This window comes from Bos javanicus, chromosome 11 (genome assembly GCF_032452875.1).
Source record: "Bos javanicus breed banteng chromosome 11, ARS-OSU_banteng_1.0, whole genome shotgun sequence".
In the NCBI taxonomy this organism is placed as follows: Eukaryota; Metazoa; Chordata; class Mammalia; order Artiodactyla; family Bovidae; genus Bos; species Bos javanicus.
The window spans coordinates 74,154,365-74,181,181 of NC_083878.1; the positions used below are offsets into that span (position 1 = coordinate 74,154,365).

Here is a 26,817-nt window from a genome sequence, read left to right on the forward strand (position 1 = left end):
GATTCTCCAGGCAAGAACACTGGAGTGGGTTGCCATTTCCTTCTCCAATGCATGAAAGTGAAAAGTGAAAGTGAAGTTGCTTAGTCGTGTCCGACTCTTAGCGACCTCATGGACTGCAGCCTACCAGGCTCCTCCGTCCACGGGATTTTCTAGGCAAAAGTACTGGAGTAGGGTGCCATTGCAGGGTCAGTATGGCAGAAACCAACACAACATTGTAAAGCAATTTTCCTCTAATTAAAAAATAAATTAAAAAAGAGGAAATAAAAGAAACAGATGCTTATTGATTTATCAAATCATACTGAGAGATCAGCATGAAAATGGAAAATTTTCATGGAGATCTGGAAAATCAGTATGAATCCAATTCTTTTAAGCTTTAAACTATCAAAATTCTAACCAGGACTTATATCTCATAATTGTAAAGAATTTTAGAAGCTTCACCGAACTAAGTTACATTACTTGTTTACTATGGAAACAATCCAAAATAAGCTTTTTTTCTTAATAAGCATTTAATGTTTAAAAATTAAATTTTAACATTAAAATGCTTGAAAAATCTAACTTAAAATAACTGTTACAAAACTTTGAGCTTTTAGTCACTATCTTCCTGAAATGTATTTAAAACGTTTATAGCTATGTGAGAACAGAAGCAATGCTACCTTCCCCCTCATAATTTAGTGGGAAATTGGCAGCCATTCTTTTTCAGGGCACTAAACAAACGTTTGTCAAGTTCTATTCATCTTCTGTAGCTAAATATATTGACCCCCAAAGCGACAGTTGCTCAAACTGTTTTCTATTTTAGAAGATGCTTTCCGTCTCATCGCTTGGAATGAGAAAAGTGGTTATCTCAGAATTATTATTTTGTTATATTTTCAGCTAAAGGTGAGAACAAGATGGGGTTAAATGTGGATGAGTAGCAGGGTAACGAGCTAAACTGAGCTCACAGCTACAATCACACACACCTTGACAGAAGTGAAAGTGTAAAAAAGGTCTAATCTGAACGTTCCACCTGCAGGCGAGAAGTACATAATAGGGACCCCAAGGGAAACATAATATTGGAAGAGGGGGTCAGTGGATGTGCCCATGGGTACTGAAGAATCCACAAAAAGTACACCAAAACGGACCGTGGTCTACTTGGCATATCCGCACCGATGGACCTTGAACTAATCCGTAATTTCAGCTACTTCCAGCCTGAGAATCTGCCTTGAACAGTCAATAAATGTCTACCACTCGGCTGCGAACCTAACAAATTTCTAGGTCCTGAAACCCCACCCTGGCCATAAGTTCGCATCCTCCATGAAATGTAAAACTCAGCCACCTCCCGCGAGGCCGCCTTCCTGCCTACGGACACTGCCGAGCCAGATCGCGCGACCCTAGGGAGCAGCCTCATCTCTGGGGCCTGGTGATGACGTCACGCGGCCCCTTGCTAGCATCGCGAGACTCTCTTCTCCCTCCTCCAGTTCCCTACCCTCCCAACCGTCAGCGCCCGCTGCCAGGCAGCGGCGGGGATGGCGAGCCGCGGAGCCAGGGTGGTGACGAGAGCAGCGGTCCCGCCATTGGACGAGGAAGCCTGAGGGACGGGCCAGCGTGGTGAACAAGCAGAGACCGAGGCTGCTGGCCCCGAGAGAGCGAGGGCCATGGAGGCCAGCATGCCGAAGCGGAAGGAGCCTGGCAAGTCTCTGCGCATCAAAGTCATCTCCATGGGCAACGCCGAAGTGGGAAAAGTGAGTATCGCGCTGGGAGGGGCGGGACCGCAGCGCGGCGGAGCGACGTGCCGATTGGCTGGGAGGGCGGCCACTCAACAGCCTGGTCGCCCGGCCTCCTCCCCGCCCCTGAGCAGGCCTGGGTCTCCTGAGGGATACGGCTCCACGAGGAAAAACTCTCCTGACCTTTTTGACCTTTGGGTTGCCCCCCTCCGACACCTAAGAAGGTGTCTCGAGTGGCCACTAACCGTTGACTATATCCCAAAGAGAGAGGAGGCCTAGGTCCTCATGTCAGATCGTATGCTTGGATAACATACCCAAGCGTTCTGGGTGACCCGTACAGGACTTTGAGGTGGAGAATAAAAGTTCAGTTACCCCAGCAGAGCTTGGGAGCTGATAACTTACTGGGCTGTGTGTGAGGATGGGGATTTGTAAAATTTACCCTGTAGATGTGGAGCCCAGAATCTACATTTCATTTGTAAGAGAGCGTAACTGATGCTGAAGTGATTCACAGGGAGGTGCAGTGGATGTTAAGGAACTTGCATTATTTTGTTTTGTTTGTGTTTATCTCTGATAGTGTCACCACATGCATTATCGCAAAGAAGTCTTAGATCCACTGTCTTTTTCTATGGTGCTTCTGCTGCTGCTGCTGCCAAGTCGCTTCAGTCATATCCGACTCTGTGCGACCCCAGAGACGGCAGCCCACCAGGCTCCTCTGTCCCTGGGATTCTCCAGGCAAGAACACTGGAGTGGGTTGCCATTTCCTTCTCCAATGCATGAAAGTGAAAAGTGAAAGTGAAGTCGCTCAGTCCTGTCCGACTCCTAGCGACCCCATGGACTACAGCCTACCAGGCTCCTCCGTCCATGGGATTTTCCAGGCAAGAGTACTGAAGTGGGGTGCCATTGCCTTCTCCAATGGTGCTTCAACTGGCTATCAACTCTAAACTCTCCCATAGTATTGGGGGTAGGGAGGGCAGGAGGTGAACGGAGGTCTTTATCCCCACGTGAATTCTAAGACCGCCTCTTCTTCATCCAAATTGTCTCTTCAGGGTGAGTGGAAGCTGTTAGTTAAGAACCTTCCAAGGTCATCAAATCAGTGACTGAGACAGAATTAGAACCTGGGTCTTCACACTCCCATTGCAATGTTCTTTCCATCATTGTTGTTTAGTCGCCAAGACTCTTGCGACCCTGTGGACTGTAGCCCGCCCGGCTCCTCTGTCCGTGGGATTTCCAAGGCAAGCATACTAGATTGAGTTGCCATTTCCCTTTCCAGGGGATCTTCCTAACCCAGGGATCAAACCCGCATCTCCTGCATTGCCGGCAGATTCTTTACCACTGAGCAACCGGGAAGCCCCCCTTTCCAATCATTATTTGCTGTCAAAATCAACTCCTAGTAGGATCTACATGCCCAGAGAGCTGTTAATGGGAGTGTTTATGCCAAAGACCTGCACGTAATTGATGCTCAGTAAATGTTTATTAGTGTCTTTTCTTTCCATTTAGTATTATTTTGTATTGTTTATATATCTGTGTATATGTATGTAGTAACGTAGCTGAAGGTCGATGATTACTGAATGTAAACTATGTGCCAGGCATTGAAAAGAAAAGAAAGACCTCTAGAAGGTCATATACTAAATACTAAACACTAAACTGGCTAAGTGAGCATGCTCACTTTTAAAATTTTGCTATGCTTAATGATTCAACTTTATTTTTTTTTTGATTCAACTTTAGAAATAGCTTAAAATGTCCAGTATCAACCACGTTCATGTAATACAGTTCTAGATTTATTAACCAATGCAGTTAGGGAGAAAGAAATAATGTACGAAATGCTGAAAAGGAGAAAGCAAAATTGCCATTATATGTTAATGATATGATTGTTTATCTGAAAACCCAAAGAGAATTAACTGAAAACCTATTAGAAACAACAAGACAAAATTAATATATAAAAACTTACAGCTTTACTGTATTAGAATTATAATTTTGGACTATATATTTGAAAAACTGTTTTAGTTTACAATAACGACCAAAATAAAGTGCCCAGGCTTAAACTGCAGAAGATATAGGTAGGTCCTAGGACCTATATAACAGAGAAAGCAATGGCACCCCACTCCAGTACCCTTGTCTGGAAAATCCATGGACGGAGGAGCCTGGTAGGCTGCAGTACATGGGGTCGCTAAGAGTCGGAGACAACTGAGCGACTTCACTTTCACTTTTCACTTTCATGCATTGGAGAAGGAAATGGCAACCCATTCCAGTGTTCTTGCCTGGAGAATCCCAGGGACGGGGGAGCCTGGTGGGCTGCCGTCTATGGGGTCGTACAGAGTCAGACACGACTGAAGCGACGCAGCAGCAGCAGCAGCAGCAAGACCTATATAAAGAAACATTTCTACAGAGACATGCAATTACTTAGACAAGTGGAAAGGTATGTGTCCTCTTAATTAGGATCACTCAATATTTTGGAGATATCAGTTCTTTAAAATAATCTACAAATGTCATTCAATTATAGTTAAAACATCAGTAGTTTTTTTCTTCAGAACATAATAAAAGGTACTAAAAGTCCTTATGAAAAATTAAATGTGAGACTAACCAAGAAAATTGAGGAGAAGAAATGAGAGGAAACTAACACTACCAGATATTAAAACATATTTTAAAGTTACTAAACTTTTCCTATTGATACTGGAAAGTAAATACAGAGACACTAGTGAAACAGACTGGAGTCCAGAAATAAACCAAAATGTATAAGGAAATTCAGTTTACAACAAAAATAGTTAAACTGGGAAATTAGGGGCCATTTAATAAATACTTTTGTTACAACTATTTACTATTTGGGGGTAGAGTGGATTCCTTCTGAATGCCTTTCTCAAAAATAATTTTTTCATAGATGAAATATTTAAGTGTAATTAAAAAATGTTTGCCTTAGTTATAAAAGTAAAACATACTCATTTTAAAGAATTTAGAAAATGTAGGAAGATATACAGATAAATAATTTTAGGTTAAAAAGACATGCCCTAGTAAATAATCCTTGGCTCAAAGGACAAATCAAAGCAAATGACAAAATAACTAGAAACCAATGAAAGGAGAGAATCCATGCCAAAATCTTCAGGGCAGATTGAAAGCAATCCTGAAAGAAAAATGAATTATCTAACTCATTTCTAAAAAGGAGACATTGGGAGGGAGGGGGGTTCAGGATGGGGAGCGCGGGTGTGCCTGTGGCAGATTCATCTCGATGTTTGGCAAAGCTAGTACAATATTGTGGAGTTTAAAAATAAAATAAAATTAAAAAAAAATAAAAAGGAGACATTAAAAACTAAAAGAACTTAGTAGTTGTACAACTTTGTGAATATGCTTGGAACCACTGAACTGTACACCTTAAAAGTATGAATATTATGGTATGGTATAACTGAATTTTCAAAAATAAAGAAACTTAAACTTAAGACAGAAGAAAAAGGGCCCTAAATATGAGAGAAAGAATTCCCTGGAAAGATTAATGAAAAAGGAAAATGCCTAAAATTTATTTTAAGAAAAATAGAGAAAGCAAAAAATTACAAGATTAGTGCTGAAAATCATATTCTGGAAGAAATTAAAAGAAAGATTAGAGAATACTATATATATTCAGTTCTTGGGATCATATTTCAAAATACAGAGAAAATGAGGATTTCTTAGCAAAGTATAAATTACCAAAATTGACTCAAAAAGTAGAATACCCAAGTGACCATTTATACAAAAAAAAATTGGAAAAAGCAATTAAAAGATTTATTATCCTAAAAGGTATCAGGATCAGATGGCTTCATGAAAAGATTTATTTAAGCTTTAAATAACATATAATTTCAGTTATTTAAGTTATTCCAAGGCAAAGAAAAAGATGAACAGCACTCCAATTTATTTATATAAAGTCATGGTGACTTAAATAGCAAAACTTGATATAGTCTCAAAAAAGAAAAGTATATATACTATTTTCATATATGCATACAAATGCATAATTCCTAAATATCCATGAATAGAATTCAGCAGCATATCAGAAATTTCACTATTAGCAAGTAGGGTTTATTCCCGGAATGCAAACTTGGTTCAACATCAAGAAGTTAATCATCATAATTTGTTTATATTCTAAACCCATTTTTCTGTTAGGCAATGTGTCTTTCTTACCAGTTTTTCTGGTTTGAGGATGTTAGAGTTATTAACTTTTTGCCAGCTGTATGAGTTACGAATATTTGCCCCAGTTATGTTCTTTTAATACTTGGTGTTTTGCCATACAATTGCTTTTATTATTATTTGTATATACTCAATTATGCCCATCTTTTTTAAAATTGAAATATAGTTGATGTACAATATTATGTTAGCTCCAGGTATGTTACACAGTGATTTGACATAAATGATCATCACAAGTCTAGCAACCAGCTGTCCTCATATGAAGTTACTGCAATAATATTATTGACTATATTCTTCATGCTGTATAATACATTCTAGTGGCTTACTTCTTTTAATAAGAGGTTTGTACCTCTTATTCCTGTTTACCTATTTCACTTCCCCATCCCCTACCCCTTCTGGCAACCACCCATTTGTTCTCTGTATCTATGAGTCTGTTTTTGTTTTGTTTGTTAGGTTCCACATATAAGTGAGATCATATGGCATTTGTCTTTCTTTGACTTATTTCACTTAGCATAATACCCTCTAAATTTCATTCATGTTTTCACAAATGGTAAGGTTTCACTTTTAAAATGAAAAAAATAAAATTTTAAAATTTATTTTAAAAATAACAGTTAATAGTCCATTATGTGCATATATATATATATAAAATATATATTTATACCATATCTTCTTTATCCATTCATCTATGGGTGAACACTTAGGTTGCTTCCATATCTTAGCTATTGTAAATAATGCTGCAGTGAACATCAGAGTGCATGTATCTTTTTGAATTGGCGTTTTTGTTTGCTTCAGGTAAGTACCCAGAAGTGAAATTGCTGGATCATATGGTTGTCCTATTTTTATTTTTTTTGCCCAGCCTTCATACAATGTGTTCCATTGTGACTGCACCAGTTTACAATCCCACCAGTGTTGCACAAGGATCCCTTTTCTCCACATCCTAACACTTGTTATTGTCTTTTTGATACCAGTATAAGGGTGGTATCTTACCAGTTAAGATAACTGGTAAGATATACTGGTTACCATTCTTACCAGTATAAGGTGGTATCTCATTGTAGTTTTAATTTGCATTTCCCTTATGATTAGTGGTGTATTTTTATGTATGGTGTGAGAAAGTAGTTCAGTTGATTCTTTTACATACAGCTGTCTAGTTTTCCCAACACCATTTATTAAAAGTGGTATGTTTTCCCATTGTATATTATTGCTTCTTTGTCATTGATTGACCATCTAACTGTAGATTTGTGTCTGGGCTGTCTGTTCTGCTCCATTGATCTATGTGTCTGTTTTTGTGTCAATATCCTACTGTTCTGATTACTGCCGTTTTGTACTATAGTTTGAAATCAGAGGGTATACCTCCTGCTTTGTTCTTTTTCAAGATGTTATAACTATGCTTTTCTGTTTTTTTTTTTTTTTTTATGGTTTCTGGGTTTTCTGTCTTGGTTGAAAAGGTTTTCAGATGTTCTACATATATTGTGCATTTTCTTCTGAAATTTTTATTGTTTTATTCTGAAATACTTAAATCACAAATTCACCTGTAATTTTTTTTGCATATAGGTAAGTTAAGGGCCTAACTTAATTTTTTTTCCCTGATGGATAGTCAGTGTACCAGTAACATTATACTAAATAAATTATTTTTCCCATTGACTTTAAATATCACTTTTGTCACTTTTAAAATTTTCATGTATAATGGGATCTATTTCTGAGCTCTCTGTTCTTTTCTACTAATCTACTTGTCTATTCTTATGCCAATATAAGACCCTCTCAATTGGTTTCAAACTATATTTTAATACCTGTCAATGCAAATTCTCACCTCTTTCTACTGCCCTGTATTTTATATTTCAATTAGTTCTTCTCAGATAGCTGTTCTTTCATATGAATTTTAGGATAATTCTATCACCTGCCTCCTGAGAAATCTGTATGCAGGTCAAGAAGCAACAGAACTGGACATGGAACAACAGACTGGTTCCAAATTGGGAATGGAGTACGTCAAGGCTGTTTATTTATTTATTTATTTATTACACTGTTTATTTAACTTATAGGCAGAGTATATCATGCAAAATGTCAGGCTGGATGAAGCACAAGCTGGAATCAAGATTGCAGGGAGAAATATCAATAACCTCAGATATGCAGATGACACCACCCTAATGGCAGAAAGTGAAGAGAAACTAAAGAGCCTCTTGATGAAAGTGAAAGAGGAGAGTGAAAGAGCTGGTTTAAAACTCAACATTCAAAAACTAAGATCATGGTCCCATCACTTCATGCTAAATAGATGGGAAAACAATGGAAACAGTGACAGACTTTCTTTTCTTGGGCTTCAAAATCACTGCAGATGGTGACTGCAGCTGTGAAATTAAAAGACACTTGCTCTTGGGAAGAAAAGCTATGACCAGCCTAGACAGCATATTAAAAAGCAGAGACATTACTTTGCTGACAAAGGTCTGTCTAGTCAAAGCTATGGTTTTTCCAGTAGTCATGTATGGGTGTGACAGTTGGACCATAAAGAAAGCTGAGCACCAAAGAATTGATGCTTTTGAACTGTGGTGTTATAGGCTCTTGAGAGTCCCTTGGACTGCAAGGAGATCAAACCAGTCAATCCTGAAGGAAATCAGTCCTGAATATCCATTGGGAGGACTGATGATGAAGCTGAAGCTCTAATCCTTTAGCCACCTGATGCAAAGAACTGACTCATTGGAAAAGACCCTGATGCTGGGAAAGATTGAAGGCGGGAGAAGGGGACAACAGAGGATGAGTTGGTTAGATGGCATCACCAAAGTGATGGACATGAGTTTAAGCAAGCTGTGGGAGCTGGTGATGGACAGTGAGGCCTGGCGTGCTGCAGTCCATGGTATCACAAAGAGTTGGACACAACTGAGCAACTGAACTGAAATTAGGGAGGAAAAAAAGATTCAAACCTTAAGATTTTAATTGAAACTGCTTTTAAAAAGAAAAGTGCCTAAGAATCTACTTAAGAGGAATAGAGAATGCAAAAAACTCTCTCTATATTTATGTTATTTAACTTAGCTTGTAAGATCCTAAGGCCCAGAAACCCTGTTTCTTTATAGGGAGTGGTTATTCATACTATTAATTAAATGTGTATCTCTTTAAATACTTAGGACTAGTGTTTAAATTGTCTACTGGAGTTAAAGGACTTGCAGGTCCCTTAATCTTATGAATAATTTAGAGAAAGGCTGTATTTATTTTTCTAGGATAGTGTGAGAGAAAACATTTGAAAAGTGCTTTCAAGCTATAAAGTGTTTTTTAAAGTGTAGCTTCTTAGCAGTAGTTATTCCAAAAAAGTTTTTCCTTCAGTTCCCAGTGAGCTTATTAAGTACTTTTTAAAGCAGCTGTCCTATTTAATTTAGATTGAGGTTCATCAGGAAAGTGAGCAGAATAAGCTTCATCACCCGTGCATCAAGTAAATTATGTTTCATGAGTGCTAAGGATTGCTGTTAATGTACAAATCATTTTAAATTGCTTTTTCATTGGTACTGAGCTAATCCCTCAGATGTGAAGATACAAGATAAAAGTAAAATACCGGTGCTTGCCTTCAAGTAGTTTACTGTCTAGCTGAAGAGATAAAATTATGTGCAGGCAAAAGATAACAAGGCAGTGAATGATAAAAACATTGTATATATATTTATATATACATCTATATATGTATGTAGTTTATGTTGGAGAAGTTTAGATGTAGGCAAGATCTCTTATAACCAGAGTGCTTAGGGATAAGTAAGATTTGGAAAGAAGGGAGAAAGCTCATTCCAAATTGGAAGGAAAGTAATGACAAGAGTCAGGAAGTCAGGCCTGGAGTTTGGCAGAAATGGAGGATTTATATTAAAAGAGTTCAGACAGAAGACAGATTAGGGTCAGATTATGGAGGGTCTTGAATAATGGACAGAGGAGTTCGGATGTTGAACTCTTGGCAGTGAGAAGCTGCTGAAGATTTTTAGTTAGAGAAGTGAAATAATGTTAGCGGTATGCAGTGTTGGTTGAAATTGGGAGGGAAAGGAGGCATAAAGACCAATAAAGAATTTCCTATAGTTGTTCAGGAGTAGATAATGAAGACCTAAACTAAAGTGGTATCAATGGGAATTAGAACGAAGAGAAAGATCGAAGAAACAGTGAAAAGAAGATTTAGAAAGACTCAGAGTCAGATATGACTTTAATAATTTAATCCTCTGTAATTGGGAAAATGGTATTATTAACGGAAACAGATGTCAGCAGGATGAGCAGTTTGCTGTTTTTATGTATAAGATTAGTTCATATTTGGACACGTGGAATTTGTAGAATGTTTGGACATCTAAGTAGAAATTAGTCTAGTAGATATTTGGAGATGTGGATCTGGTCTGGGGAGGGAGGTCGAGATAGGTATTTTGGTGTTATTATTAAAAGTATGTTGGTGTTATTCTTGAGTAGAAGAGGTCTTCAAAAGAAGAGAGAATAAGGATTGAGCACTAAATTGAAAACGTACCCATATTTGGTATTAAGGAAAGAATTTTGAAATAATTTTTCTTTAAAAACTTCACCTTTAGTACTTGTTTCAGTTATTTTATAATTTCGGCTTTTGAAAAAGATTTGTCTCATAGGGGTAGATGAAGAAACCATAATGAAGAAATGTGCTTATTTTTTATGGGCTCCCAGAGTGTCTTTACTAAAAGCTTTTATTTTTACCTTTTTAGAGCTGTATTATAAAGCGATACTGTGAGAAGAGATTTGTGTCTAAATACCTTGCAACAATTGGAATTGACTATGGAGTCACAAAGTGAGTACATATATTGTTTCCTTGGGCTTGCAAATCTCATAGAAATTCAGAACCCCTCTAAACTGATCTGTCTTGAAATAGAGATTCTGAAGATAAATTGGTTCAGAGAGGAATGAGACCTTTACAGACAGCAATGATCATGTCATTCGTTCATCATGGAGCACGTTCTGTTCACCAGGCCTTCTAAGTGGCATGTAGGGATTGGTGATGGGCAAGTCAGCACAAAGCCTGACTGGCAGACGTGGCTCTTCAGGAAACATGTGTCTATGTAAGCAGGTCCTGTTAGCAGGTGTGTTTTTAGAGAATTTTGAAATATTCACTCCAAGAATTTTAAATATTATGTGAAAATTTTTCTATCAGAGAGCTTCCTTTTAGTGATATTTTTATAGCCTTTTGAAATCTAGCAAAAATGATCTGGGAAGAGTGAAATTAAGTATCAGTGGGGATTTATTTGGAGGTGGATTGAAGACGGGTTGAGCTTGGGGAGACAGAGTCACATTTGGAGGAAAGCACACCATGGAAGAGTAGAATGGAGGTAGATAGCTCGTCTCCAGAGAGGGAAGTTCAAGTGGTCAGTATTCTGACCCCAGCCCGCCCCTCCCTTCTCTGTCATTACATTCTTTGACACACTTTACTCTCCACGCACACTGAATTCGTGCAGTCATACTTTTCTCTCTCAGTGCCATCCTTCATTCTGTCCGCCTGAAATGTGCTCTCCCCTCGTCTCTCCACCTGTCAATCTTCTCAAGCTGTGAAATATACATGTTCCCATGAAACATTCTGAACATCCCCTTTACCGATCAGGACTCATTTTAATTGAAAATGACAGTTGTATTAAAATTCTCTGCTATTCATAGGTGTTAGCATAAATTATCTTGTCTTATTATTTGTATGTGTTTAATGTCTCCTGCTAGATTATGAGCTCCATGTCAAGAGGCTATTAGAATAAATAATCTCCAAGTGCCTGGTACCATGCTAGTACACAGTCCATACTCAATCAATAATTATTGTTAGGTAAGATAGATGCACCTGAAGAGGAAGTTTGCAACATTAGAATATGAGGGCGGCATTCAAGAAGGTAGACTAAAGTGGTGAGGGGTATCTGTACTTCAGGGCACAGGATTTCACTGATAAGGTAGTATATCCTGTTTAAGGCAGTTTTGTTTTGAGTCCATATTAGTAGCTAATTTATTTATCTAAGAAGTGAGAGTTATCATGTTATGCCATAGAGCTGTGGTTTATTCAATAGACTATAGTCATCTCAATATCTGAGGAATATTGGTTCCAAGACCCCTTGTGGATATCAAAACCTGCCGATGTTCAAATCCCTTATATATGATAGTGTAGTACTTACTATACACATTCTCTCAATACTTCAAATTTTCTCTATATAACTATAATACATAATAGAATGTAAATACAATGTTAATGCTATGTAAATAGTTGCCACTTTGCAGCAAATTCAAATTTTGCTTTTTGAAATTTTAAGGTTTTGTGTTTTTTTTTTTTCCCCTGAATATTTTTGGTCCAAGTTCAGTTGAATCTATGGATACAGAACTTGCAGATACAGAGTGTTGCAGATATGGAGTGTTGATTATGTTCCGTTTCTGGTTGAAATTTTTTTTTTTTTTTTTTGTCCTTTGGTGAGGAAGAGGATATGGTTGACAGAAACCTAACTCAAGTCAAAAAAAAAAAAGGAGAGAATAAAAAGGCTATTGATCAATTCACATAATCCAATCATGAGGATATAGCTGGGTCTCAGAGATCCCTGGAACTAGGGAGGGATTTCACAACATGTTTCTCTCTACCGTTTGGCTCCCTCTCCACAGCTGCCAGTATCTCTTAGGCTTTCCAAAACTAATCTCAAATTTTAAAATCCCAGGGAAGGTTTTGATTGTCCAGGTGGTGACAGGCGCCTTTCCCCAGTTCTGTTAGCTGTGGCCAGCAGAGTGGCATCAAAAAAGAAGATGGAAGAACCCATTTAAACCACAGTTGGCAGGAGGAGGGGAGGTACTCTTTGAGCAGTCAAAACAATTGAAGCCCACTCCATCCTTCAAATCACAGTATGCTTAAGAACTATTTGCAGAGTCTGTAAAAATGAAGATTCCCAAGCTTCATCCAGTAAGATTCTGATTTACTGGGGCTGAGGTGGGGCACAGGACTCTACAATATAAACACTCTCTCCCTCTTTCCATAATTAAGATTCAAGTGGTCTTCAGGACACAGTTTAGGAAAGCACTGGCTTGAGGTAATGAATTACCATTTTTCTTAAGGTAATATCCTCTGTCAGACTTCTGAAGTAAACTGCCCTGTTTTGAGTTCCAATTTGTAAACAATTTATGTTACTTCCTGATTTTATAAACTTCAGTTCCATCCCTTCTCAGCTGCTATGTGACAGAACTTTCTAATAGGAGTTGTTATATAAGATCTTCTCCAGATGCTCTCAAACTCTTAAATATTTTGTTTTGTTTTGCTGTTCTCACATCCTTTTATGAGACAGATCCTGAATTCACAGTTGTTAAAATGAAAGGAAATGTGCATATTAGGACTGATGAAATATGGCAGAGAATTCAGGACTGAAGAAATCACGATGAGATGAGTAGTGGTTAGTCTGATTTAAATATACAAGTGATATAAAACAACTGCAGGAATTACGGTTTCAGAATAGAAAGTGCATGTTATATTCCCATGTTGGACAGGGAATTATAATCATGAACAAAGCAGGAGGTAATAGAGAAACAATGAGAGCAGGTGCTATTTCCGTGTAGTCCACAGAGGGAGTCCTACCAATGCTGTCTGAAGCATGTTACTTAAAAAACAGAACTCTAATCTGTTGATTTATTGTTAATAATCTCTATTCTTAACCTTAGAGGAATTTTTTAGGAAATGCTATTTCTGTAATGAAGAACATTTATATTTAAAACTCAGTAATTCCCCCCAGTTTACTTCAGTTTCTTTTTCTTTCTTTTGTTAAATTCAGTGAAAAGCAAAATTTTCTTTTATTTTAAATTAATATAATCCCAATTTTATAAAAATATTGATGTTTATCATTCTTATCTATATATAAAAAAGTCTACAGTGATGCTCATCTGTGTTAATGAAGGTTTTTTTTCTGGGTGGTAGGCTTTGGGGTTACTTTTAAGCTTTCATCTTTGTACTTTTCTTTAGTGTTTGAGTTATTTATAATGTTTCATTGATTCATTTTCCAGTAGTGATTTTTCTCTAGAAAATAAAAGGATTAGGAGCAAGAATGCTCTGATGTTAGCAGTAGTTAATTCTAATGTGAATGGTTGTTATTTCCCTTTTCTTTTCTCTACTTCCAAATTTCTGAAAAAGATTGACTGTTATCCTTGCTCAAATGAAGATCATAAGAAAATTGAACAAACATCATTAAAACAGTAATACAACTTTGTACTATTTATTTGTACCATTTATTGTACTGCGTGGTAACAAGCACAACCAGTAGTAATTAAGATGTCATACTAAGTGAAGTAAAGCATTTTGGTTTTCTTCATCTTGCTCCTACTGTCCAAATAAATTTGTTTTAGCAGCACAGTAATAGCTACCGTTTGTTTTGTACAGGGAATAGACTGAACTGTCGTGGTAAGGTGAAGCTAAATGGGAGTGCTTGTTCTAAAAAAGCCTCTTAAATTTCATTCACATAACCTTTTGAAATTCATAAGCAACATAAATGATATTAACATGAGTACAGAAGCCATGACCCTCTTTGGGATTGTTTTCATTTGAACATTTCAGGGTACAAGTCAGAGACAGAGAAATCAAAGTTAACATCTTTGATATGGCTGGAGATCCCTTCTTCTACGAGGTAAGAAAGCCTTTTTGAGAAAAATCTATACCCAGTATTGTCAATGGGTTGAAGGAATGCTCCTGAATTATCAAAACAACAAATATTCAAGTCATGTGTAAAAATAGGTAAATTTAGCCAGTGTTTGTGCCTTAACTTAATGGACATCTGTTGGTCTTTTGTACTGTCTCCTTAAATAGTGGTAGGAAATTTTGTTGCTAATCTTTCGAACACTTAGATAAGACATTTTAACCTTCAAAAGACTGTTGCTTTTCACTTTGTGCCTTAGCCTAGAACGTGAAAAGATAATTACATTCATCCTGAGGCTTAGGAATTCAGAAGTGAACCAACCCTTTGAGGCAGGGTTCTAGGGGGATTTTCCAGGGCACTCCTCAGTCGTGTGTTCTCTCCCCCCAGAAGAAGTTAAAGCAGCTTCACTTCGTTTCCTTTCATCTCCCTATCAGTCCTCAGTAGTCTCAAAGTGAATCTCATGGCCGTTCTCCTTTGGTTTTCCTTCCGTCTGTTTTTCTTTTTCCATAAGGAGTCTCTTTACTCTTTCTAGTTTGGCCGTTTCATTTCTGCTTTTGTCTTTATTATTTCCTTCCTTCTGCTTGCTATGGATTTATTCTATTCTTCTTATAGAGAAGAGAGCTTAGGTTATTGATTTGAGATGTTCACCTTTTCTATGAATTTAGTATTATAAATTCTCCTCTCAGCACTGCATAGCTGTATCCCACAAATTTTGGTATGTTGTATTTTCATTTTCATTTATACAGTTCTTTTCAAAATTTCCTTTGAGATTTTCTGTTTGACCTATGGATTATTTAGAAGTATGTTGTTTAGTTTCCAAGTGTTTAGAAATTTTCCTGTTATCTTTCTGTTACTGATTTCTAGTTTGATTTCAGAGAACATACTGTGATCAGAGAACATACTGTATGATTTCAATTCTTTAAAATTTATTGAGGTTTTTTTCCTGGCTCAGAATGTGGCCTGTCTTGGTAAATGTTATGTGGGCACTTAAAAAGAATGTGTATTCTGCTATTGATGGATAAAATGTTTTTTAAATATTCATTAGATCCTTTTGGTCAGTTGTGTTGATGAATTCTTTTATATCCTTGCTTTTTTTCTATTTAGTTGTTCTGTTAGTTGCTAAAAGAGGGGTTTTGAAGTTTCCAACTGTAACTGTGGATTTGTCTATTTCTCTTTTCAGTTTTTGCTTCACGTATTTGCAGCTGTCTTGTTTGGTGCATATACATTTAGGATTGCTTTGTATTCATTATATAATGTTGTTATTGTATACTGTCCGCCTGTGTCTCTGATAATTTTCTTCCTAATGTCTATTTTATCTGATGTTAATGTAGGCATTTCTTCTTTCTTTTGATTAATATTTGCACGATACATCTTTTTCTATCTTTGCACTTTCAGCCTGCCTTTATCTTTATATTTGAAGTGACTTTCTTAGAGGACAATACATAGTTCAGTCATTTTTCTTTTTTAAGTATGATGCCAATTTTTGTCCTTAGCCCACTTATTTTTCTGTAACTATTGATATGTTAGGGCTTAAGTCTGCTATTTTACTTTTTGTTTTCTATTTTTTATTTCTATTTTCTTTTTCCTGTCTTCCCGTGGGTTACTTGAATGCTTTCTGAATTCCATTTTGATTTGTCTGTAGTGTTTTTGAGTAAATCTTTCTGCATAGCTTTATTGGTGGACGCTCTACTTACTACACTACATGTTATCACAGTCTACTGTTATTAGTTTAACAACTTTAGTGGGCTGTAGAAACTATTCCTCCTTTTATGTCCCTTTATCCTCTCCCATTTATAATCATCTTCAATATTTTGTCTACATACAAGAGAACCACAGTAGTGTTTAATTTTTGGTTAACTGTCAAACATAATTTAGAGAATGAGAGACAAGGAAAGCATATTGTGTTTACTCATAGTTTTGCTTGCCCTACTCTTTCATCTTTCGTTGTGTTCCTATTGCAGGAAGGGGGGGCCCTTCCAGGGCCCAAAAGGGGGCTCTTGTCTAACACTCAGAAAAGAATTGACTGAGGAGACACACGTGCTGACAAAGCAAGAGACTTTACTGGGAAGGGGTGCCTGGGTGGAGAGCAGTGGGGTAAGGGAACTCAGGAGGACTGCTCTGCCGCATGGCTTGCAGTCTTGGATTTTATGGTGCTAGGATGAGTTTCCAGGTTTTTTTCAGTCAGTCATTCTGATTCAGGGTCCTTCCTGGTGGTGCATGCGTTGTTCAGCCAGAATGGATGCCAGCGAGAAGGATTCTGGGAGGTGGTAGGACACGTGTTGTCTCCTTTTGACCTTTCCCAAATTCTTCCAGTAGGTGGTGGCTTGTTAGTTGCGTGTTCCTTAACTAGGACCTCCTGTTGTGAAATAACTCACACAGATGGTTATTATGGTACCTGGCCAGTGTGGGTGCTTTCGGTTAGTGTGCCTCCCCTAACATTCCAAGGCTGCATCTTTCATCCTTTCTATTTAGAGGACTCCTTTAGCCATTCTTTTAGTGTAAGTCTGGTGGCAACAGATTCTCTTAGTTTTCCTTGATTGAGAATGTTTTGGTTTCCCTTTGGTCTTGAAGACTTTTCTTTTTTATTGCAGGTATGGGATTCTGGGTTGATATTGTTACCAGACCAAACTTGGGTCCGCTTGCCCTTGCACAGTAAATTCAATTCTACTGACAATGGGTTATGGTGAAGGAAAGTACAGTGTTTATTGCAGAGTGCCAAGCAAGTAGTTGGGAACTGCTAAAACACAGAACAAACCCCAAAATTCCTAAAGGGTTTTTCGTCAAAGCATTTTTAAAGGTGAGGGAGGGAGGGTCGCAGGGTATGACATCAGCTGTTGCACAATTCTCTGATTGTTTGATGGTGAAGTAACAGGGCAGGGGTTGGCATTCTCTATCCTTAGGCACCAGTAGGTCTGGGGGTGCTTCTTGCTCTTGGTCATTAAGTAGTTCATTTCTTCCACTGGTGGCGGTTTTAGCATCTGTAAAACAGCTCAGGAAGTGTGCATCAGATACTATTATCTAGGTACTTAAAAGAGGAGCTATAGCAGAGGATATGGGGGAGGAGTCTGTCCTGAAAACGCTCCGTGGGGTCCTGCTCAGTTAACAATTTTTCTTCTTTCTTTTGTTTCAGCATTTGAAAAATAGTGTGCTTCTTTCCTCTGGCCTCATGGTTTCTGATGAGAAATCTGCTGTCATTTGAAATGTCTTTTCCCCCCACTTTGCTTTTTTAACATCGTCACTACTTTTTTAATATAAGATCAGGTCCATTTCATCTTAAGCTTAGAAATTTCTACTGTAAAATTGTTTCAACTCTGCATTAAGAAAGCAGCAGTGTTTTAAGCATTGTATTTCGTGGGAAAAATAGTACATATGACAGAAAACTTCCTACTTTGCTGTTTTCTCTAATTTCTCTTGAACTGTGTAAAGGTTCTTTCATGTTATGTGAGAATCATTTCTCCTCATATGATTATTTTCCTTTTCTTTACTTATATTTCCTTATCATTTGTTGTTTTCATGCCAGCTTTTATACTCCCTGAGCCTCTTAGCCCCAATAATTTCAACGCTTTCGGGGAAGAATGGGGTTTCTGACCGAAAGATTTATTGGGAAGGTTAACTTAATTACCAATAGGTTCAGAGAGGTGTCATTTTCTTTTTTTCTTACCTATTGCTCTCATGATTTTTTTCCTTTGTCTTTAGTTATTAGAGGTTTAATTATGATGTCTATTGGCATGGATTTCTTTGAGTTTTTCCTGTTTGGGGTTTTCTCAGCTTCTTATATGTGTAGGCTTACATCTCGACAAATTTGGGAAGTTTTCAGCCATTATTTCTTTAGTTCTTTTTCAGCCTTACCATATTTATCCTCTCCTTCCTGGACTTTGATCTTGTTATAGTGTCACAGGTTCCTAAGGCTCTGCTCTTTTCCTTTTTTGTTTCTTTTTTCTTTTCTTTCTTTCTTTTTTTTTAAAGTTTATTTCCTCTCTGTTGTTCAGATTAGGTAATTTTTATTATCTTGCCTTCTGTTTCACTGATTCTTTCCACCATCTCCTCCATTCTGCTGTTGAACACAACTCCTGAGCTTTTTATTTTAGTCATTCTATTTTTTCAGTAATTAATTTTTCTAAAATTTCCACTGTGCCTTTGCTTGAGTAGGTGTGGGTAGATAGTGTTTTCCTGAGGTGTCAGTTTGGAGGAGAGTGGTTATCATGTAAAGTTCTTTGTCTTTCCTGGTCTTTCACTAAAGAGAGCAGCCTTTGTTAGGCTTTTATTGGTCTGTACTCATTGGTATTTCCAAGTTGTACTTCTCCAGCTCTAAATTTTGGATACATGAGGAAAAGAAAACCTGGGAAACTCACCGCTGTGTCATTCCTCAGGTCCCAAGGTCCCTTGCTTGTCTGCCTTCTTCTCTCCACTTTCCAGAGTCTTCTTATGTATGTTATATGTATTTATATATATAGTATCCAGGAATTTTACTTGTGCTTAGTGGAAATAATAGGGAAAAGTACATCTACTTCATCTGCCCAGAGGAAACGTAACTTAATGGCTATTTAATCTTCCATCTTGTGACACCCAGATATTTAGGTAAAATGAATGAATTCCTTTTGATTGTGAAGCCTTATAATGGTTATATCAATTTCACAAGTATAGAACATTGTCATTGAAAAAGGCATGGAGGCTCTCAGTGGCCAGAAGTTTGACATAGATTCTGACTACCAGAAATGCTAACATTAATCTTAGGTTACACCCAAGTTATGTACGTGGAGAGTTAGGAGATGCCTGAGAATCAGTGTGGTCCAGATTTCTGTCATCGTAGGATTTCTTTCCGTAGCATTCCTGATTGATGGCCATTATTCATTTACCAGATAGCAACATGCCAGTTTTGATGCTGCAGACTGGGAATACACAACCCCTATTTTCACAACACATAAACATGTCAGAGAAGACACATGTTAAACAAAGGACAGAATGCTTGGGAGCACTTAATACCCACACCTAGCTTATCTGGAAAGTCAGGAAATCCTGTTGAAGGAAGCAGCATTTAAACTGAGTGTTGATGGAGAAGTAAGAGTTATGTAGGTTGGTGGGAATCCAGGGACAGTATAATTCACGGGACAGTTTTGAGTGGTGCAGACTGTAAAAGTTTGAAGAGTGCTTTTCTTTAATGATGGGGTCTCACCCCTTTACAAGTTAATCCTTTAGAGTTAAAAACTGCATATTAACGACTTCTCTGTTGTGAAGGCTGCCTTCCTTTGACTTTTGCCACTGATTCTGGTCTTGTTTTTGAAGCAACATAGACTGAGTCTGTGCTTCTGCAAGAGACCTCCTAATATTTGTTAATTTGCTTCTTTCAAGGTGAAACATTTTTTATTCTCGCTAATGCCTTCTGTTGGATAACCTCTAGTGAGCCGACAGGGAGCTGAGAACTGAGCACAGCCTTCCAGATATTGTCTGACTAGTGAAGAAGACTGAGTCTTCTGTTACTTTCTGTCATTAGACACTAGCATCTTACTAACGCAGCTCACAATTTCAATAGCTTTTTTTCAGCAGCTCACAGAAATAGAAGTATAATTAACAGAAGTGCCTTAAAATCATCACTTCTGAAGTACCTTTTCTCCAAAATAGCCTTGATCTCTCCTTTTTTGTCAAATTTTTGCTGTTTATAGCTCAAACCCTCCTTTTTGACAAAGCCAAAACCATCATCTTTCTAAGCCCTCAACTGACCAGCATACCCCGTTGCTCAGCACATGCCTAGTGAAGCACCCACGTTCATCCTCGGGGTCCCAGGCTTCCTCAGATCCTTAGCACCTGTTCTGTGTTGGAGCTTCCACTGTCAGCAGTCCAACCCACCAGGTTAACCCAAAGGGCCTACTGAGAAAAGATGGTCCCTCAGCGTGTCAGGTAAAGTGATCTCAGAGGGAAGTGTCGGAGGGGGGACTCCCGCCCAAGAGAAAGGTGGCCTGTGTCTTGCCATGAGTCTTGCTTCCCCTCGCACACAGAACTGAATCCTGGGGTTTATTGGAATGAGTTAGTGGGTCTATAATAACTTTCTGAGGCCTGAGTGATATTAAACTAACAGCTTTTTCTAACCTACAAGCTTGAAAAGTGTGCCATCTCTGCTTTAAAGTTCAATGGTCCCAGTTCTCTTAGCATCCTATTTAATTAAACTGTGGATTAAGTCTGCCAGGACTAACAGTAGACTGCTCTTTGGGGAGATAAGAATAATAGGATTCTAAGGCACCACTGAGGCATCCACTTGGGCCTAAGGATACTCAGGTTTGAGGTAATAAAGTCACTCACTCAAGGTAACATAGGTAGATAGTTGCTGAACCCAGAATTGAACTTGAGTCCTTTGAAAGAGAAATCCATTGAGCTTTTTAAATTCTCTTTTTATACACAAATCTCACTTTGGACAGCATGATCTGCACCTTGCAATTTTCTTTTCCTCTTTGGCCTCTACTTCTGTTCTTTACTATAGCACATTCAGCCATTTGATTAAACAAATATGTGTCAAACATTTATACCTGCTAGGCCCAGGGACTGACACAAAGGTGATATGTGCCTTCACACCACTTATAGTCTAGTGGGGAAGACAGCTAGCTATGCCACCAACTATGAAACTAGACAGGAAGTGACATGAGTGCTCTTAGAAGTACAAAATGCTGTGGTATTCCAGGGGATATAGAGATTGCATTCTGTTTTGCAGGGGGAGGGGACCAGATGGTGAGGAAGGGAGAAGAAAAAGCTACATGAAAGATACAGTATTATAGCTTGACCTTGGAAAGTGGAAGATGAATAGGTGTCCATTTCCAGGTGGAATTAGGAGGGCATAGGAGAAGGCAATGGCAACCCACTCCAGTACTCTTGCCTGGAAAATCCCATGGATGGAGGAGCCTGGTAGGCTGCAGTCCGTGGCGTTGCTAAGATTCGGATACGACTGAGCGTCTTCACTTTCACTTTTCACTTTCATCCATTGGAGAAGGAAATGGCAACCCACTCCAGTGTTCTTGCCTGGAGAATCCCAGGGATGGGGGAGCCTTGTGGGCTGCCGTCTATGGGGTCGCACAGAGTCGGACACGACTGAAGCAACTTAGCAGCAGCAGCAGCAGCAGGGCAGGTTTGGAGAATGAGATTATCCAGTTTGAAGTACAGGAGATGGGTTGGGGGACAAGGCTGAAAAGTGGGTGGAGGACTGTTCAGAAACTGTTAATGTCAATTATAAGGGTTTGAACTTTGGAGAGTGTGCACTAGAGAAACAGGAAAGAATTTTTGAGCCAGGGCTTTAAAAAAGATACATATGCACAGTGTATAGTGTTGCTAGGGAGATTGCTTAGAAGACTTGAACAGTCATGCAATCAAGAGATAATATTGGCAACGAAAATGGAAAGGAAGTGATAGTGCAGGAAGCATGGTGGAGGCGGCTTCTGCAGAATTGTCTGAGCAGAGGGACAGGAGAGCAGCAGAGGCTAACACCAGGCTGTCAACCCAAGTGACTCAGAGAAGGGTGTGCTGCTTTCATCACTAGATGTTCAAGAGAAGGAAAAGTGGAGGAAGGAATGAGGTGGAGGGTTTCCTGTTGTACGGATTGAATCTGAGGTTCCAACAGGGCATTGAGCTGGGAGTCTAGAGCTACTTGGAAATGCAGAAAGCACAGATGAAAGGACTCGTCTTGGAGGTTCTCACAGTTGAAACTGTGCAAGTGGTTGACTTTGCTGAGTTGGGAAGAAGGATAACAAAGAAAGGACGAGGGCCCAGGACAGGGTTTGGGGAACTGTGGCAGCAGACTGGAGTGGGAGCAATGGAGGGAAGAGGAGTCGGTGGAAGAAGGATGAGTTAAGGAACCTGGAGAATGTGATGTGGGAGTCAGGCAACAGGAGTCTGGACAGAAGGGAAAGCCCCCCTGTAGCTGCTGCTCGAGGGCTGAGGACCCTGAGTACTGAGGGGAAAGGACGCCTTCCTGGTCTTCATCATGTTAAATTCACTCTGATTATGTTGGGTTGGATTTTAGGGGATAGCTTCCTATGTTTCTGTAAGTTAAGAGGCACTTACATTCTTGGCACAGGTGTCTCTCTATGCTCAGAAACCCGTAGATACTTCATGCCAGATGTGTGAGAGAGGTCTTTGTTCTTACCACATATCCAGCATAGGTCTCAGTACTTACCAGATTTTTCTGAAAAGAACACATAATACATGGCCTCTGTCAAGATTCTTACTGGGATTTTGGCCTGAAATCCGTAGTCTGTCAGTGTGACTCCTCATCCACCTAACCTGTCAGGTTAGTGCCTCTCCCACTTCACACCCTGCACTTCCTGCTCCCTCTTCCCAGAAAATACGCCCCAGAGGCGAGTTGCCATGGCTGATAAGAACCTCAGAGAATGAATGCAAGGAAGGAAGGGAGAAGGTGCTGATACACGTTGTTTCCCAGGCACCATTTAGGGGCTCTGCCTTCTTGATCTCATTTACTCCTCATAATAACCCTATGAAGTAAGTAGTATTATCCCCATTTTACAGATGAGGAAACTGAGACGCAGAGAGGTTAAGGGACTTGCCCAAGATCACACAACTAGTAAGTAAGTGTGAACCCGGATCTGATTCCAGGGCCTGTGCTGTTTTCCACTGCATATTACACAGACACTCAGAGTTCAGAGTTCCAGAGTTGCTGGTGAGACCCAGGAGTCCTAGGGAGGTTCTGGCCAGCCTCCTGGGAAAAGCCAGCTTTTGGATGTGATATGTAAATGGCTATACCTTGTTGCTGAGACTGGTGTCATTTTTGCCTTAAGTTCTTTTTAATTGTTCACTCACCTTCCTAGTTCTTCCTAAGAAGAACTTCATTCAATTTGTGTTCTTCTTAAGGCCTACTGTTAACAATTAAAGATTGATTGCCTCTGGGGAGTAGAACTGGAGGTAAGGAGGGACAGGGTAGAAGGCTGTTAGATCCATTACAAGTCCTTCTATTCGAATAGACCTTTTAAAGAAAATCATGTTATTCTGATTTTATTAAAAGCCCTCCAAAGACCAGTAGTACAATTAGTAAACACTGTGAATACACACAAGAACACACTTTGCTAAGTTAATGACTGCGAGATGTACTTTTATAAAATCACAATATCTACATGTTGTGCATCTGTTTTTTTTATGTGAAGGTTCGTAATGAGTTTTACAAGGACACACAGGGTGTGATACTGGTCTATGACGTTGGGCAGAAAGATTCCTTCGATGCCCTTGATACATGGCTGGCAGAAATGAAGCAAGATCTTGGACCTCATGGAAACATGGAAAATATTGTATTTGCAGTGTGTGCCAATAAGGTAACTGTTTTGGAGATGAAATGCTCAACTTTCTAGGTTCATTATGGGAAGAGTGCAGCTCTGAGTTTTGGGGAATAAATAAGAAGAAAAAAATTATGTAATCTGTAATGTTAAGAATCGGCAGCTTTTCAAAACATATGTTCCTAAAACAAAAACAATTGAAAAACAAAACCTGGCATGTTATCCATTTTTTTCTGGTGCCATGTTTGGGAATGGATATTGGTGAGGGAGCAGGAGAGGTGGAGCCTAGTAATCAGACTCTGACCTGATTGGAGGAGGGGGCAGAAGTCAGGAAAATGGCCTGTGGAAAAGTGGAAAAGCAGACCGTGTGTGGCAAACGTGATGAAGCCAACTTCCACAGAGGTGAGCAGCAGCAGCTTTCTCAGGAGAAAGTGCTGGTAGCAGGCACTTGTGGTTTTGCCACAGAAAATCAGTCCATATTCAATGCTAGTAATTTTTTGGTCCTGGTAATTTTATATACTGGTGCTGGAGTTCAGCTTAAGAATAGTTTTTGCCTCAGCAGAGGGTTGACAGAGACCTCATTGGGCCTATTCTAGAGGGACAAGGTTGGAATATTGTCTTCTCCGCTGCCTCCAACTCTCAATTTCAGATCGACTGTACTAAGCACCGCTGTGTTGATGAAAGTGAAGGACGTCTTTGGGCTGAAAGCAAAGGGTTCCTATACTTTGAAACTTCGGCTCAAACTGGAGAAGGAATCAATGAGATGTTCCAGGTAACCTGGCATTTTATTATTTTAGAGTTTTTGTGTCTGACCATACCAAATTTTAGCTTAAGGATGAGGAGCAGAAAGTAATAGAAGTTTCTTATTAGAATAAGCTGTTTCTTTTCAGAAGCAGGTAAGAAAGAGGGAATGGGAGAGAGAGGGTGAGAATGAGTGTGTGTGTGTGAGAGAGACAGAGAGAGAAAGAGGGAGATTTGCCTCCTGTCTCTTTTAGATCAGAATTATCTACTTATCAGAATTACTGGGGAAATTCTTCAAAATACAAATTGCTGGGCCCCAGGTCCACTGGAAACTTAATGTTTTGTTGGAGCTGAGGAATCTTGATTTTAAAAAACCTCTCTAGGTGATTGCTCTGATCATCAAGTTTAATAACACTTATTATATACTTAAATGGGAGAAAGATTTTCTTTAAAACCATGTTTGGTTATATTTATATGCATAATCAAATGAAAGTATTACTTTGGCAAAATTGCCTTGCCGTAGCTAATATAATCTTATTTTGTAGCCCTGTGGGCGCAGTTAGAGACCAGGAGACTATCATTGCAGGATCAGCGAGTCATATGTAAAAGTTCTGTCTCACCAATCAAGTAGGCAGTAGAAGGATGCAACCTGAATAGATGGGCACTTTTTAGAACTTGGGCTTCCCTTGTGACGCAGCTGGTGAAGAACCTGCCTACAATGTGGAGACCTGGGTTTAATCCCTGGGTTGGGAAGATCCCCTGGAGAAGGGAAAGGCTACCCACTCCAGTATTCTGTTCTAGAGAATTCCATGGACTGTATAGTCCATGGGGTTGCAAAGAGTCAGACACGACTGAGTGACTTTCACTCACTTTTAGAACTTAATAATCTTGAATCATTTTAAGGGGAGCCTAAACAACAAATTAGAGTCAACTCTTAATTCTAGTTTCATTTGGAAGTAAGTGGTGGCATGAATAATGCATTTTTTCTTATGAATATATCTGATATTTTAGGAATTTTTAGCATTTCAAATAATGTAGCTATACTATAAAGAGTTGTTCTTAATTACCGAGTGGGATTTCATTTAATCATTTGTACTGAATCTCCTTCTCACAAGATGTCATCCCTCCTACTAGAAGACAGGTTTCATCTTTGGCTGACAGACTGAATTTGGCATCAGTAGCTTCTATTTCAAGACCAAACATGGTTGATGCTGTTTTGCCACTTTTCTAGTCCTTTGAGTACATCCTATGTGAGTATGTACCAATATGTGTACAGTAATGATACTTAACCATTTGAATAGTACTTTACAATTCTGGAGAAGTTTACCTGTTCATCTCATTTGAGACTCTTAACAGTGTGTGGCAGGTATCATTCTCATTTCAGATATGAGACATCCAAGAATAGTAGTGATTTGTCCAAGAGGTATAAGTAACTGTCTCAATGTCTTTCAGCACTTAACTCTTAAATGTCTTTCAGCACTTTAAAGATATTTGAGTTTTCCTGTGGTCCTTGAGTCCTTTTTTTTCCATTTTTCCTCTGTCTTTTAGATTGCATAATCTCTATTGATCTGATTTCAATCTGTTAAATTTACCAAGTGAAGTTTTCAATTCACGGCTTTCCAGTTCTAGAATTTGCATTTGATTCTTTTGTATAGTTCCCAGTTTTCTGCTGAGATTCTCTCTTTACTCATTTTGAACATATTTTTCTTTATCTCTTTGAAATTTATAATAGCTGCTTTTCAGTTTTTGTTCAATATCTGAACCATCTTGGGTTCAATTTCTATGGACTACTTTTTTTCCTGACTATGGATCACATTATTGTTTCTTTGTATGAGTAGTGACTTTTTATTTAACACCAGACATTGTAGATAATACACTGTAGAGACTCAGTTTGTTTATTTTCCTCAGAGGAATTTGATTTTTGATTCAGCAGGCAGTTCAGTTATTGACAAATTACACTGAATTTGTGTAGGCTTCACTCTTTTGCTTTAATAGTAAGGCTCAGAAGGAAGCCCAAAGTGTGTTCAAAATTCTTCTAATCTAATTTAGCAGGACTCAGCCTCCAAATTCTGTCCCTCTTGCAGATCTTGTCAATTCTTGGTTTTAGGTTTTGTTAGGCTGAGTCTAACTCCTAAGGCATATCCTTTTTGTGGCATCTCAGCTGGATGCCAGGGGTATTATTAATGAGGTGTTAAGGAGGTCTCTTAACTCTCATGAATCTGTCTCACTATTGAGTCTTTCCCCCTCTCATGAGTCTGTCTCCAGGGAGTTTCTCTCACTAGAGCCAAACTCTAGTATCCCCAGGATGGCTCTTCTCCTCACACCCCTAGTCAGTTCTGTTCTCAATCTCTCAATAGTTATCTGGTAAGCCTCAGGTGA

General features: G+C 38.7%; 1 protein-coding gene across 3 annotated transcripts in view; it reads left to right on the forward strand.

The window, feature by feature from the left end:
• Window positions 1-1,416: 1,416 nt before the first annotated feature.
• Window positions 1,417-26,817, forward strand: part of DNAJC27 (DnaJ heat shock protein family (Hsp40) member C27) — a 37,993-nt gene continuing 12,592 nt past the window's right edge. For 2 of the 3 annotated variants that reach the window (XM_061433128.1, XM_061433129.1), the window contains exons 1-5: window positions 1,419-1,718; window positions 10,517-10,599; window positions 14,356-14,425; window positions 23,572-23,736; window positions 24,347-24,469. In XM_061433128.1, the coding sequence (XP_061289112.1) occupies window positions 1,632-1,718; window positions 10,517-10,599; window positions 14,356-14,425; window positions 23,572-23,736; window positions 24,347-24,469 (528 nt within the window). In that variant the 5' untranslated portion in view covers window positions 1,419-1,631. Of the gene's footprint in view, window positions 1,719-10,516; window positions 10,600-14,355; window positions 14,426-23,571; window positions 23,737-24,346; window positions 24,470-26,817 lie in introns of all 3 variants that reach the window. The other variant, XR_009739512.1, reaches the window with a different exon arrangement.